Source organism: Callospermophilus lateralis, chromosome 1 (assembly GCF_048772815.1).
Source record: "Callospermophilus lateralis isolate mCalLat2 chromosome 1, mCalLat2.hap1, whole genome shotgun sequence".
Classification (NCBI taxonomy): domain Eukaryota; kingdom Metazoa; phylum Chordata; class Mammalia; order Rodentia; family Sciuridae; genus Callospermophilus; species Callospermophilus lateralis.
In genome coordinates, this window is record NC_135305.1 from 81,633,479 (window position 1) to 81,649,318 (window position 15,840).

Sequence of the window (15,840 nt, forward strand, 5' to 3'; positions counted from 1 at the left end):
AGCTGCTGCTGTGCTGCTAACCCACAATATCCTCTAATAGTCAAAACTCCCACTCATCACCTACCTAGACAGGAAAGACCTACAGGATTTGGCCCATAATGGCATTCTTCCAACACTGACATTCTGTGACAGAATCAACAGGACACAGCAAAGCCTGTTGAGTCTCTCTTCTTATCTACCAAGTCAGAGTATATGAATACCTTGTTTTAAAACACTTAACGGCCCATCCTGGGAAGACTTCCCATGCCCAGCATCTGGCATGTCCGCGAATGCAAACTCTCGAAAAGCCATGGGGTCCAGGTAGATGGAGTCAATTCTCCTCTCGTGCTCGAAGCCACCGTGCTTCCCTTGGAGGAGGCAAAACTCTACAGTGCAGGAGAAAAGGACAAGCCAGAGAGTGGGTCAGCCCAGCTGTAGCACATCTTAGACCTGCCTTGACCCAACTCAGGCTGGGGCAGAAAACACATCCACCTTCCCCACAAAACCCACCTTATACACCTTATGCTGCTAGACCCAAAACTCAGCACTCCCTTCAAACACAGGAGCAATGGCTATTCCTCACAAAGCCTTCCAGAGTGGAGTCTCCAAAAGGCAGGAGGCAAGCTTCCACAGGAATGCTTCCTTATCTTGATTTGAACAACCTCTGAACAAATGCAATCCACCATGTATGAAACAATTGGAGAAATTTGAATACTCATAATATTAAAGAATTACTATGAGTACATTTAGGTGCATAAGCAATTATATGGCTATGTCTTAAGGGAGTCCCAACTTCTCTTTATTAATGAAGGGAAGGATCTCTGGCATGAAAAAAGAAACTACTGACATAAAAGGACATGTTCTATATGAATCTATACAAGTCTTTTTTAAAAAGACTTATTGCTGAAAGGTACTGGAATATTTATAGATGAAACAGTAAAATGTCTCCAATTTGCTTCAAATCAATCCAGTGGAAAAGCAGGGAGGTGGTAAAGTTTTGGGGAAATACATGAATTGTCCTGGTTATTAACTCTACTTTGGAACATAAGTGAAGGTTTGCTTTAATAATAAAAGAAATGTTTCCAGAAACACTTCCATATTGAGAACTCAGCTAAAGCATCTAAGCTGTGGGTAAAAATAGCAAGTATTGTGTTGTTATGTTTTTGCTAAGCAAAATCAGTGCACGCACTCAAGAATCTGGGTTCCCTCTATGCTTCTATTTCGTAATTGGGGTGCCACATGGCGTGAACATGTGGCTGGGCCTGGAAACAAATATCTTAGGTTCGTGGCTAAGAACCTCACAAACATCTTAGGTTATATAAGAAAAAGACAGATGGATAAGAGTCAAGCCATGAATTCACCTGCTATGAATTTTACATGACACAGAGCCTCCATGAGGAGATGAAGAACCCAAAGAAAGTTACACCTGAGTGGTTTTGTGTTCCTGTGATGCAGAGGGAGAGTCATGGAGGAGGACAGGACAAGGAAGCCGAGCAGTGCTTCGGACCCTCTTTCTGGGTGGCTGCCTCTCCCTGCTCCAGGAGAGATCCTTCCTCGCTTTATCCCGGGCTTCCCAGGAGATGGGCACCGAGGCCACAGTGACCTTCTTGCTTCTGACATTTCTTCAAACTCTTTCAAGATATTTCGGGGTCTTGTATCTTAAGCCCCATCACAGTGAAAAAGAACCAGGAAAAGCCTCCTAGGTGAAGCCATGCCTAAACATCCACAGATCGGCTCAGAAGGAGCTCGGTGGGCAAGGCGTGGAGGCACGCCCCAGGCCCCAAATGGGAGGAGCAGCCAGCACAGGCAGGGGAGTGGGTTCCAGGACGTGGACTAACACTGGGGGACATCACTAGACAGGTGGTGCTGGTGATGAGAGCGAAAGCTGGGAACACAGGCTGTGGCCGACTTCATGTGTGGGACAAAGGGAGCCACAGAGGTGTTGGAGCAGGTGAGTGAAGTGATCCGATTTTTATGTTAAAATAATCCCATTAGCAGTACTGCTATGATGGAACAGATGGAGCTAGATTCAGAGAAGCCAGTTAGGAAAGAGTGGCAGTGCAGGTGGGGTGGCTGGGACAGGAGTCAGACTTCTCACTGTCTTAAAGGACAAACAGAGTCCCAGCCCAATGTCATCTCACCAGAGGAAGAGAGGTGAGAGATACCTCTTCAGGGCCCTCAGGTTGATAAGGCTGAATCAGAACATTCTGTGGCAAGGGTGACAGAAAACATGGGTCGGGGGGTGGGGAGAGAGAGAGAGAAAGAGAAGGAAACACAGAACCTGTTCCCAGTCAGGCAGTGAATACCATAACTTCACATCAGTAGGATCACCAAAGGTCCCTGGAGCTCCCGCCCAGGCCAGGTGTGGGAAAGGAGCCAAAGGAAGGGCCCGAGGTGTCCCTAGGGTACCTCTTCCCAGCAGTACAAAGAGGAGTTTATTTTAAAAGATAGTGAAAGCCAGCAAAGAGACAAAGCTTGAAACTGAAATGTAAACAAGATCCAGACCAGATACAGCTGCACACACACAAGCACAGAGTCCAAGAAGAAAAAAGCCCGGCTAGGAGCAACAGGACTCCCCAAAGTGCTGCAAACACTGGATCGGCAGGCACCAGGAAGGTGCTTGTGTACCTAAGTCCCCAGCATGCTTATAGACATCTTCTCCCATAAGCCAAAATTTCAAAAGTCCTTACAAAAATGGTTCATTGTTCATAATCATCAAGGTATGAAAATAATATGTCTATTGATAAATTAAATGGATAAAGCACATGTGGTATTGATTACACAGTAGAATAGTATTCAGCCATAAAAAAAAGAAAATCCTGCCATTTATGACAACGTGGATGAATCTGGAGGGCATTATATACCAGATATAAAAACAAACACTGTATGATGTCACTCATATGTAGAATCTAAAATAATTGAACTCATTATCAAATAATCGAATGTAGAACAGTGGTTGTTAAGGGCTTGGAGGTGGAAGAAATGGAGAGAGAGAGTGGTGGAAGGGTGTCCAGTTTAGTTACAGGTAAGTTCTGGGGATGGAACACACAGAATTAACAACAGTGAATAATGGTGCTTTGTTAGCCAAGACCTGGAATCAACTTCAATGCCCAGTAACAGAAGAATGGGTGAAGAAAATGTGGTACAACTACGCAATGGAATACTGCTCAGCCATTAGAAAGAATGAAGTCCTGTCATGTGAGGCAGGGTAGATGAGCCTGAAGGACATTATGCCGAGTTAATAAGTCAGACACAGAAAAAGACAAACACCACATGAGCACTGTCACTCCTGGCCACTCTTGTCCCCTCCACCTGCCACACAGGCTCCCACCCTGTGCTCCCCTCACGTCACTCTGGAAGCAAATCACAGACATTTTACCATTGCATCTGTGAAATTTCAGGATAATTTAAAAAGTTTTTACAAACATACCCCTAACATCATCACCAGACCTAAAAAAAGTTAACAATGTGTTAATCATTTGCTTATTCATGTCCCCAAGAAGCTGTCAGAGGTTATAACATGAGCTCTCCTTGGGACCAAGAGGGAAGGACCGTGAGCACCTAAGATAAGCAGACATCACTAAAACTAAAACCTTATTTTCTTTGAACAATAACAACGACACACTTATGATCAGCAGAGGAAGGTCAAGTTTAGTCTTTCTGGCTTTATACTGGGGCAGGGAAGGTGGAATGGAAACAATGAGGATGGACGTTAACAGGTGACCCAGGGACACTAGAGTTTAATCTTCACCGAAGCCCAAGAGGGAACCCTTTCCCTTTATAGGGATGGGTAAGCTGCAGCTCAGTGGGATGCACAGCCGGCCAGAGACCTCACCAGAGGTCATGGTGTCGGGTCAACACCCTGTCTGTCTGCCTGCAGAGCCCACGTTCCTATCCCTCTGCCCTGCTGGTGGGACCTGTCCCCATGCTGACATTTGGCGGAAGAGGTGGCACTGCTCTGGGCCTCCCTCACCAAGCCCCCACACAGTGCTGCCCACTTCACCAGGACCCAGATATGGGACACTCCCAAACTCCTCTGCTATCTCTTCCCTCTCTCGCTATTGATGCCCAAAGCAGAAGGGGATCCTCTACAAGAATGTAACCCAAAGGAACACAGGGGGGTGGGGGGTGGGGGTGGACACCCAGCATCCTTCGGAGGCAGCACTCACCAAAGCGGCCATCCAGCTCCACATACAGTTCAATGATTCCATATGCAATGGTGGTGGCAGCTGGGATCTCCAACACCACGTTGGTGTCCTTGGTGACGTTCCCGTCCTCCATTGCTGACACCTGCAGGCAAGAGCACATACTCTGAAACTCCCTGACTCCTTTCTGCCTCCCCACTGTGTGCATCCTCTTCTACAAGGGGTGCTAAGACAAGATCCATGGAACTTAGTAGGAATGGGAATAGGGCTGGCATGGATACGGATCTAATCCTTGTTGGCATCATGATGTTTAACACATATTCCCAAATCAGTGGCTAACTGACTGCGGCACAAAAGCACACAATAACCTCAAGTTCCTGGATCCAGCAGTGACTGAAGCCAGCTGGATCGCCACAAATATGGCAACTACTACACAGGCCAAGAAACTCTCGTTCACTTGAGTTGTATTTCTGTCAACTTACTAACGAAGTCTCTACCCAAAGAGGCCCCTGACCATGGTCTCCGTGGCTAGGACCAAACCGGCTGCCCAGGCCTCGGTCCCTTCACACCTGCACCGTCTTGGTCTGGATCCCCACCATGCCACCGCACTTCTCCTCGATCTGAACGTGCTCAGATATCACACACTTCTGTGTCGTCACGATCTTCTGTATCAGGACACACAGGACCTCATTCCTCCTCTCTAGCACCTGCTGCAGCACTGGGTTTTTCAGATTTATTGTTCTGAAAAAGAAAAATGGTCATGAGTGACCTAGAGCCTCGGGGAGGTGTGAATTTCCTCCTCTAACACAGATGGCAGCTGAGAGCAGACAGGTGACAACCAGCTTCGTTGATTTCCTGGTGATAAAGAAGGCAGGTCATGCAGAAAGGCATCCAGCAGCCTCTCCTGAGGCCACCTCACACACGCTCCAGCCACCTTCTTGCGTTCACTATGAGACTCTCAGAACAAAGCCACTGTGTGAAACTGTGGGCCTTTTAACTAGGTCAGGGGGACATTTCCACATCACCTCCTTGCTTAAAAGCCTTCAGTGCTACACCTATCCTACACTCACCCAGGCAAGGAGGCCTCATGGATCTGGCCCCTGTCCCCTGGCCAGCGCAGACCTCCCCCTCCCCCCGCGCAGCCTTCTCTCTGTGCCTTAAACACATCAGGCACATGCCCAGCCACAGCCCTGGCACCACGTCTCCCAGCTGTTGCATCTCACTGACGCACTGCCACCTCCTTGGGGAGGTATTCCCGGTGCACTCTGCCTACAGAAGCGCCCCACTCAGATGATCACAGCCTAACACCACTTCTCTAGAGAGTAAATGTCCATAGTTATTTTTCTAGCTCACTCCTTTATTTGCTCATGGCCTGCCCCTCAATCTAGAGTGCACGGTACAGAGGTGGCCCCATCCCCCCTGTGCACTGCTTACCTCAGGGCTGGATCAGCATTCAGTACAGGAAGGGCTCAATATTTTTAGCAAAAGTGAATGAAGAAAGCATGTGGGTTTTTCCTCTTTTTGCTTTAAGGAACAGGTACAAGAACATGGATGCTTCCATGCGTGAAAGAGACACAATATATGGCAGATGGAGGAGAAGGAGGGTTTGTACTTTGGCTAAACACATGGAGGGCAGGTGGATCTCTTCCCTTTTGCAGCCATTGCAGTGGCCAACATGAAGTTCAATCCCTTTGTGACTTCTGACAGAAGCAAAAACCATGAAAGGCATTCTTAAACTCCTTCTCTCACCCACGAGAGGATCATGTCTTCCCCTCTTTCCACAGAGCCAAGACAAAAGTACCCAACGGAAAGGGTGATGAATTTGCGGTTGTGTGAGGACACTGGAAAGGTCAGCAAATTGGCAAAGTGGTCCAGGTTTACAGGAAGAAATGTGTCATCTATATTGAACAGGTGCAGGGAGAAAAGGCCAGAGGCACAATTGTCCCTAAGGGCTTTTACCCAGCAAGGTGGTGACCCTGGGCTAAAAGTGGACAAAGGTTACAGAAAGATCCTTAAACAGAAAGTCAAAGTTTGCCAAGTAGGAAAAGGGCAAATAGACGAGGAACAAAATGATCTTATATACAACTTTCACTTCAAACTGGTAAATTGTAAAGGAAAAACTATTTCCAGGAGAGTGAGGGAGAACTCTGGAAATTAGCATAAAACTGAGGGAAGCCCTTAACAGCAGAGAGAGCGAGAAGACAACCTAGAGGAAAAATAAAACAAAGCTATTTGCAATTTCAATACCAACTCCCACCCGGGTGCTCAACACTATGGGGTGTCAGGAAAGTGTCAACAACCAGATCACAGCATCAGACCAGCAGTCCTGACTGCAAGAGAATTCCACCATCCTTATAAGCTTTAAATCCAATTTGGAGAGCTGCCTGGTCTAAAGTAAACTTCTCTGGGGCTGAATGTGATGGTGCACGCCTGAAATCCCAGCTACTCAGCAGTAGGATCCCAAGTTCAAGGCCAGCCTAGCAACTTAGCAAGACCCTGTCTCGATATAAAAATAATAAAGGGATGGGGTGAAGAGAGTGGGGATGCAGCTCAGCGGCAAACTGTCCCTGGGTTCAATCCCCAGTACTGAAAAATAAAGTAACTATTCTGTTCCAAAGAAGGAATCTACTTTGAGCTTTCCCCAACCCCTAGAACTCAAATTACTACAACACCCACTGCTGATGCCTGCTTGCTTTAAGGGTCTTGCGGCCAGTTACCTGAACCCATCAGAAGCTATGGGCCAATATCCATCCGACTGGGCAAAGGGCAACATCCTCAGCATCCTGCAGCCTCAGGACCAGGGGCTGCCATACCTCAGGCATGATTTCCAGCCACACTTTTCCCATGGGAACTAAGGATGGTCTTTTCCCTAGCCCACAGCCTTGAGACCATAGCTACTGATAGAGAAAGCTCAGCATCACATAAGCTTATTCCCAAGAACCAAAGGTCCCATCCCTGTTCTACAGGACAGTAGCTACCAAGACCACGTGACTTGTTCCCACCAGAGATTGACCTGTGTGGCCTAAGGATTTTCCCACCCATATCCTGAAGATCCAGAACCACAGATCAAAGACACAAGACCCAGTACACCCATGCTCAACAAACAGGACATGGGGAAGATCTCCCCAACATGCTACATCTCCAGAAATGTAGACAGCAACATCACAAACCCCAAAATTATCTGCATGTGCCCTGGAAGACATAGAAAATGTCCCCAATACAGTCCATGGACTTCAGACCACAGGTGGTGGTACCAAAAACCCTGGTACCATTCATGCTTGGCCTCTGGGACCATGGCAAAGAGATCATCTGGGTTCCATAATTCCAGGAATGTGGGTAACAGTGCTGGAGGCTTCAACTGCAGTAAGTAACCCCATGGAACACAGGGAAGGTCCCTTTTATGTTCCCAAATCATGAATCAAGAGTTATTGGTGTGACTGACCCCAGCATCACCAATGGTCATCTCAAGAAACCTGAGGAAGCTTCATGCTGTGGCTTCTGGAATCCCGTGGCCAGGCATCTCCCACTTCATCATAAGACTCCGAGAGAAAGTTTTCTTCATAGCCTCTGGCTGGGGGAATGTTGGTGGCCATCACTTGGCATCACTCATGCAGGCCCTGAGGGACCTGGGGACAGTCCTCGCCACATCTCACCCCACCAGGACGGTTGTAGCTGTCACTACAAGCCTCAATGCCGTTAGCTCTTGATGCTGTGGAACCTGAAAACACATACGTTTGGGAGTCTGTGTCCCCTACAAAGTCATACTCCTAACTTCACAAACTAATTCTGGACTACTGATGCCTTCGGAGACAATGCTGACACAAATCACAACAGATGCTTGTGAGTTACCTTCTAACCAAACACAAAGCACCTATCCAACTGAATCCTGTACCCCATCTCACATAAAAGTATTTTGCACAAAAACTGCCTCATAAAATTGAAAGAGGCGAACATTGCATCAGAGGCATGAACACAACATAAGGACACGAGATCAGGAAATGAAGCATGACACCACAAAGGAAAATAATGACTGTCCAGAAGTGGATCTCAATCTGAAGGAAGTCTATGGCATGTCTGAAAAAGAACTTAAAATAAGGATCTGAAAGAAACTCAGTGAGATGCAAGAGAATACAAATAAACAACACAAAGAAATGAGAAAAACATTCAGGACATGAATGAGAAAAAAAATGCAAAGAAATAGAAATAGTAAAAAGAAGCCAGGCATGGTGGTACACAGCAACATGACAGGTTTAGGCAGGAGGATCTCAAGTTCAAGACCACCCTCAAAAACTTGGTGAGATCCTGTCTCAAAATAAAAAGTATAAAAGGACAGGGGATATAATCCGTGGTAGAGTGATCCTAGGTCCAATCCCCAGTACAGAAAAATATAAAAATAAACAAAAAGAGTAAAAAGAACTACTGGGAAGTATTGGAGCTAAAATTTTAATCAATAAAATGAAAAAAAAACATAATAATGTACACACTGGGTACAATGGTGCATACCACCATAATCCCAGCAACTTGGGAGGCTGAAGCAGGAGGATCACAAATCAAGACCAGCCTCAGCAACTTACTAAGACCCTGTCTCAAAACAAAAAATAAAGGGCTGTGGATGTAGTCCAATGATACAGTGCTCCTGGATTTAATCCCTGATACCCTCCCACATTCACACTAACCGTACATAGCAGACTAGGAAAAAACAGAGCAAAATATTTCTGAACTTGAGAATAAGTTTTTAGAATTTACACATTCAAATTAAAAAAAGCAGTTGGGGAGGAGGGGGACGAGGAGGAAAAGAAAGAATTAAAAAGAATGAAAAAAGCCTAAAAGACTCATGGGATACATTAAGTGAACACATGTTCACATTAGGGGAATTCCAGAAGATGAAGAAAAGGTAAAAGGCATTTAAAACTAATTTCTAGCCCCCGAACTTCTCAAGTCTTCAAAGACATATGCACATCCAGATATAAAAAGTTCAAAGGATCCCAACTAAATTAAACCAAAATAAACCTTCATCAAAGCATATAATAATCAAAACTACAAGGCAGCTGGGCACAGAAGCTCACACCTATAATCCCAGTAGCTTGGGAGGCTGAGGCAGGAGGATCCCGAATTCAAATGCAGCCTCAGCAATTTAGCAAGGCCCTAAGCAATTCAGTGAGACCCTGTCTCTAAATAAAATATTAAAAAGGGCTGGGGGTGTGGGTCAGTGGTTAAGCACCCCTGGGTTTAATCTCCAGTACAAAAAAAAAAAAAAAGAAGTACAAGACAAAGAACATCCTAAAACAGCAAGAGAAAAGCAATGCATCACATATGAGTGAAAACCCATTAGACTTAGAGTAGCTATCTCAGCAGAAATCTTGATGGCCAAAAAGAATAGAATGGGATGATGCATTTAAAATACTAAAAGGAAAACATTGACAACATTAATACTATACCCAGCAAAATTCTCCTACAAAACTGAAGAAGAAATAGTTTTTCCCAGTTAAGCAGAAGCTGAGAGAATTCATCACTATAAGAGAAACCCTACAAGAAATACTTGAGGAAGTTCTACACTAGAAGGGATAATAACTACCATCATGAAAACACATGAATATAAGAAACTCACTATGAGAACACACACACAAAAGGAAACAATCAAACCTTAGCAGGACAGAAAACTATAAAATCACAAAAATAAATGAGAGGTGAAAAAGAATAACACTTAAAAAATGACAGGAGGAAGCTCATACCTTTTAGTAATAACATTGAATATAGATGGATTGAATTCATCAATAAAAAGACATGAACCAGGCTGGGGATGCAGCTCAGTGATACAGCACTGCCCAACATGTGCAAGACTCTGGGTTTAGTCACCAGTACCATCAAAAAAAGCAGGGAGAGGGAGACAGAGAAGACAGATTATCTGGTGAATTAAGAGAAACAGAGAAACAGAGTGGTGAGGGAGAAAGAAAGAGACCAACTACATGCTTTTTACAAGACACATAGGCTAAAAGTGAAGGATTAGAAAAAAATTTATCATGCAAATATAAACCAAAGTGAGCAGAAGTATTCATGCTCACATCAGATTAAGCAGGATTTAAATCAAGAACTAAAAAAGAGACAAAGAAGGTCACTCAGTATATGTTGATGAAAAGATCAATTCAGCAAGAAGAAAATTGTAACTATATATGCACCTAACATGGAGCCACCCAAATATATAACATAAATAGTAATAGATCTAAAGAGAGTGAGAACGAAAGTGAGAGAGACTCTCTAATACAATAAAAGTTCAACACCCATTTTTCTCAGTAGTAGTTCATCCAGACAGAAAAATTAAAAAAAAAAAAAAAAAAAGAAGAATCTGAGTTGAGCCAAATCACATGGCAAATGGACCTAAAGGAATTTATAGAATGTTTTCATCCAACAGCAGCAGAATAAAATAACAAATCAACAACAAAAAGGCCAGGCAAGGTGGCACATGCCTGTAATCCCAGCAGCTTAGAAGACTGAGGCAGGAGAATCTCAAGTTCAAGGCCAGTCTCAGCAACTTAGCAAGACCCTAAGCAACTTAATGAGACCCTGTCTCAAAATATAAAAAGGGCTGGGGATGTGGTTCAGTGGCCCCTCAGTTCAATCCCTGGTACCAAAACAAACAAAAACAAAACAACAAAAAGAATGGAGTGCATATAAATACATGGCAGTTGAAGAAGATCCTCATAAATGTCCAATGGGCAAATCAATTAAATTAAAAAGGAAATTTAAAAATTCCTAGAAATAAATGAAAATGAAAATAGCACAGCATATAAAAATTTGCAGGATCCTGAAAAGCAATACTAAAAAGAGATTTATAGAAATACACAGCCAAAAAACAGAAGAGTTCTAATAACCTAACAATGTACTTCCAAGACTTAGAAAAGCAAGAACAAATCAAACCTAAAGTTAATAGAAGGAAATAAATGGGAAAGATTAGAGCATAAATAAATAAAACTAAAAAAGATTAAAATAAAGATAAAACAAAGAGTTAATGTTTGAAAGAATAAAATTGACAAGTTTTCAGCTAAACTAAACAAAAAAGAGAGAGAGGACCCAAATAAATAAAATCAGAAATGAAAAAAGAAAATATTTCAATTGATATCACAGACATAAAAAAGGATCAAAAGAAACTCTATGAACAATTGTGCTAAAAACAATAAAGCCTAAACAACTACATTCCTAAATGCATAAAACCTACCAAAATTTAATCAAGAGGAAATAAAAAAAATCTAAATAGACTAATAATGAGTAATGAGATTGAAGTTCTCATTGAAGTCTCCCATCTAAAAAAAGTCCCAGACCTAATGGCCTTACTGCTGAATTCTATAAACATTCAGAGAAAAATGAATTCTAATTATACTTAAACTATTCCCAGAAATCAAAATGGAAGAAACTCTGCAAAACTCTTTTGAGGCCAACATCACACTGAAACAAAAACAACAAAAAAGAAAACTACAGACCCATATCCTGATGAACACACATGCAAAAATTCTCCAAAGAATATCAGCCAACTGAATTCAACACATCAAAAAGATCATATACCATGACCAAGTTCAATACATCCCAGGAATGCAAGGATGGTTCAACAAAGGTAAGTCAGAAGGCATAATACCACACATCAGTACAATGAAGGTCAGAAATCATGTGCTCATTTCAACAGGGGCACAAAAATCACTTGATAGGATTCAGCATCCTTTCATGATGAAAATCCCAATAAATAAGGTTTGAGAGAAACAGTCCTCAAAATACTAAAGGCAATATATTAAAAAACCCACAGCCAATATCATACTGACTGTGGAAATGTTGGAAGCTCTTTCTCCAAGATGGAAAAAATGATTATGATGGTAGGATGATTATGATGGGGCTAGGATGTAGCTCAGTGCTAGACCCTAGCAAGTGCAAGGCCCTGAGTTTAATCTCCAGTATGTGGAAAGAAAGTATTTAATAAAATACTGGAAGTCTAGCAAAAGCAATTAGGCAAAGAAAGAAATAAAGGATCTCCAAATTGGAAAGAAAGAAGTTAAAATTACCCATGTGTGTGGGTGACACACACACAAAAAAACCCTAAACATCCAAAAGAAGCAGTTAGAACTGATAAATTCAGTTAAGTTTTCAGGATGCAAAAATCAACATTCAAAAACAGTAGCATTTAAAAAATACACAAATAATGAAGTTGCTAAAAAAATAAATTAAGAAAGCAATCCCATTTACAATAGCTACAAAAAAATTAATTTAATCAAGGAAGTGAAAGATCTCTACAATGAACACTATAAAATACTGATGAAAGAAATTAGAGAGGACACAGAAAAATGGAAAGATGTACCCAATTTGTGGATCCAAAGAATCTATATTGTTAAAATGACCACACTGCCCAAAGTGATATACGGATTGGAAGTCATTCCCATCAAGAAGGTCAGTGTTCTCTTCACAGAAATAGAAAAAAATAATCCTAAGATTCCTATGGAACTGCCAATACAATCCTGAGAAAACAAATAATATTGATGGAGGCATCGTAACAACTAACTTCAAAACACTCTACAAAGGTATAGTAGAGGAAGGATTTCCAGCACCGAGGTCCAGTAATTGAGTCTCAAACACGAGCCAACTGTGCGACCAGAGATCCAGGCTGACTGATCCGCGCGGCCCGCCCAGCGGCTACACACGGCTGGGCAACGCCGAGAAGCAACCAGCAAGCAGAGAGAAACGTTGCTACCGATTCTGTGGAATCCTGCCGGCTGTGCCCTCACTGAGCCCCGGTCTGAGTTCAGGATTTCAGATGGGGAAGGAAGCGGTCCAGTTCTATCCCTCACAACGGAAACTCCACCAAGGAAGCCAGCGGCCACCATCTTGGAGAGCTGACGTAACCACCGCCAGTCTCCGACAGATTGCAACAATAAAACAGGTGTGTATTACTCAGCTCATCTCCCATACAGCGGGGAATTCGCATAAAATCTCTCCTAGGATTTCCAGGGGAGGGATTATCAGAACGAGCCTGCATAAAGACGCAGGGAAAGCTAGAGACACCTGACCTCCAACTCCCCCTCCCATCAGCGGCCAAAATGAAACCTGTCTCGCCAGTGCTGGGGGAGGGGCAAGCGGAAAAAAATCAAAACAATTGAGTGCCGGGGTTCCCAATAGCCACCCTCCACACCCAGCAAACGGCAGGCCCAGAGTACAGTTTGAACGGCCGAGAGGCATCACTCAGGAGAAGACTGGGCTAGGAGGAGAAGGCAGGACTAGCAGGAGAAACCAGGGGACTAGAGGCCAGGTCTTCGCGACTGGGCGGCTGGAGACCGCAGGCCCGCCAGCGGCAGCCCACCTGCTGCCCGCGTGACTGGGCGGCTGGAGAACGCCCGCCCACTGGTGACCAACCGCGCAACTGGGCGGCTAGAGATCCCCCGCCCACCGGCGACCGATCGCCCGCCAGCTGCCCGTGCAACTGGACGGCTGGAGACCGCCCGCCAGCCGGCAACCCCTCACACAACTGGGCGGCTAGAGACCGCCCGCCTGCCGGCGATGGACTGCCCACCCGTGGCCCCCGCGACTGGGCGGCTGGAGAACGCCCACCCACCGGTGACCAACCGCGCAACTGGGCGGCTAGAGATCGCCCGCCCACCGGCGACCGATCGCCCGCCAGCTGCCCGTGCAACTGGACGGCTGGAGACCGCCCGCCAGCCGGCAACCACTCACACAACTGGGCGGCTAGAGACCGCCCGCCTGCCGGCGATGGACTGCCCACCCGTGGCCCCCGCGACTGGGCGGCTGGAGACCGCCCCCCCGCCCGCCCGCCGGTGACTGCACGGCTAGACCCCAAGGTGCGGCCTAGCAGGTACGGCACAGAGACTCTAGGAAGAGGTCTATAGCCAGGCCTTCATGAAGTAGCCAACCAGGAGCTGAAACCAACCAGAGACAGTCCAGTCCCACCACCCCCTTCAGACACCCCCGCAAGGAGCCTGGGGCCCGCCATAGCAGAGAGGTGACATCACTGGAGCTCGGCCGTCAGAATTCCTTCCCAGCAGAATCCACTTTAGCAGACATAGTCTACCAACACAAAGGAGAGACAACAGAGATATACAAAACCAAAACAAATCTATAGGAGAGAGCAGAAACACCGCAATCAAATAGAGCTGGAAGGTAACATGAACAACATGAAAAAACAAGGGAAAAAATGATTACAAACAATGCAGGACAACTAAATCTACAGGAGGACCTAGAAACATCAGAAACATGGATAGGGAAAGAACTCAAGGCATACCTAACTCAGATGGAAAGGAATATTAGAGAAGACATGAGACAGCAAGTCCAAGCAATGAAAGTATATTTTGAAAATGAATTAAACAAACAAATTCAAATGGCAAAGAATGAGCTTTACCAGGAGATAGAGATCTTAAAAAAAATCAAACAGTAATCCTAGAAATGCAGGAAACTATGAACCAAATTAAAAACTCAAACGAGAATATTACAAATAGACTAGATCAAGTAGAAGTCAGAACATCAGATAATGAAGACAAAGTTTATCAACTTGAAAAGAATATAGTCAACACAGAAAAGATGCTGAAATCCCACGAGCAATCTATTCAAGAGGTATGGAATTTCATCAAAAAACCAAACTTGAGAGTCATCGGGATAGAAGAAGGCATAGAGATTCAAACCAAAGGAATGGACAGCATACTAAATGAAATAATTCTAGAAAACTTCCCAGAGATGAAAGATGGAATGGATTGCCAAATCCTGGAAGCCTACAGGACCCCACACATTCAAAACCGTAATAGACCAACTCCAAGACATATAATTATGAAGATAGCCAACATACAGAACAAGGAGAGAATATTAAAAGCTACGAGAGAAAGGAGGCAGATTACATTCAGGGGTAAACCAATTAGGATAACAACTGATTTTTCATCACAGACTTTGAAAGTGAGAAGATCCTGGAACAATGTATTTCAAACGCTGAAAAATAATGGATTCCAACCAAGAATACTGTATCCAGCAAAATTAAGCTTCAGATTTGACAATGAAATTAAAATCTTTCACGATAAACAAAAGCAAAAAGAATTCGCAGCCAGAAAACCAGCACTGCAAAGCATTTTGAGCAAAATACTACAAGAAGAGGAATTGAAAAATAGTGCCCAAAACTAACAGTGGGAGGTATCTCAGTAAAGGGAGAGGAAAATAACCAAAGAGGAAAAACTAGCCAAACTAAAATAAATAAATAAAACATGACAGGAAGTACAAACCATATTTCAATAGTAACCTTAAATGTTAATGGCCTAAATTCACCAATCAAGAGACATAGGTGAGTAACCTGGATCAAAAAAACAAATCCAACAATATGCTGCCTTCAGGAGACTCATATGATAGGAAAAGACATACACAGGCTGAAGGTAAAAGGTTGGGAAAAATCATACCACTCACATGGCCCTCAGAAGCAAGCAGGAGTGGCCATACTCATATCGAATAAAATCAACTTCAAACCTAAGTTAATCAAGAGGGATAAAGAGGACACTATATACTGTTAAAAGGAACCATCCACCAACAAGACATAACAATTATCAATTTGTATGCACCAAACAATGGTGCTGCAACATTCATAAAACAAACTCTCCTCAAGTTCAAGAGTCAAATAGACTACAACACAATAATTATGGGTGACTTCAACACACCGCTCTCGCCATTAGACAGATCCTCTAGACAAAAGCTG

At 44.0% G+C, this 15,840-nt stretch overlaps 1 protein-coding gene across 2 annotated transcripts in view; it reads right to left on the reverse strand.

Moving 5' to 3' along the window:
* The window catches only part of Gsdme (gasdermin E), a 98,528-nt gene that overhangs the window by 40,216 nt on the left and 42,472 nt on the right, over positions 1–15,840 (reverse strand). For both annotated transcript variants that reach the window (XM_076835409.1, XM_076835400.1), the window contains exons 4-6: positions 4,694–4,865; positions 4,149–4,269; positions 201–365 (exon numbers count right to left, since the gene is read on the reverse strand). In XM_076835409.1, coding sequence (XP_076691524.1) covers positions 201–365; positions 4,149–4,269; positions 4,694–4,865 — 458 coding nt within the window. The remainder of the gene's footprint in view (positions 1–200; positions 366–4,148; positions 4,270–4,693; positions 4,866–15,840) is intronic.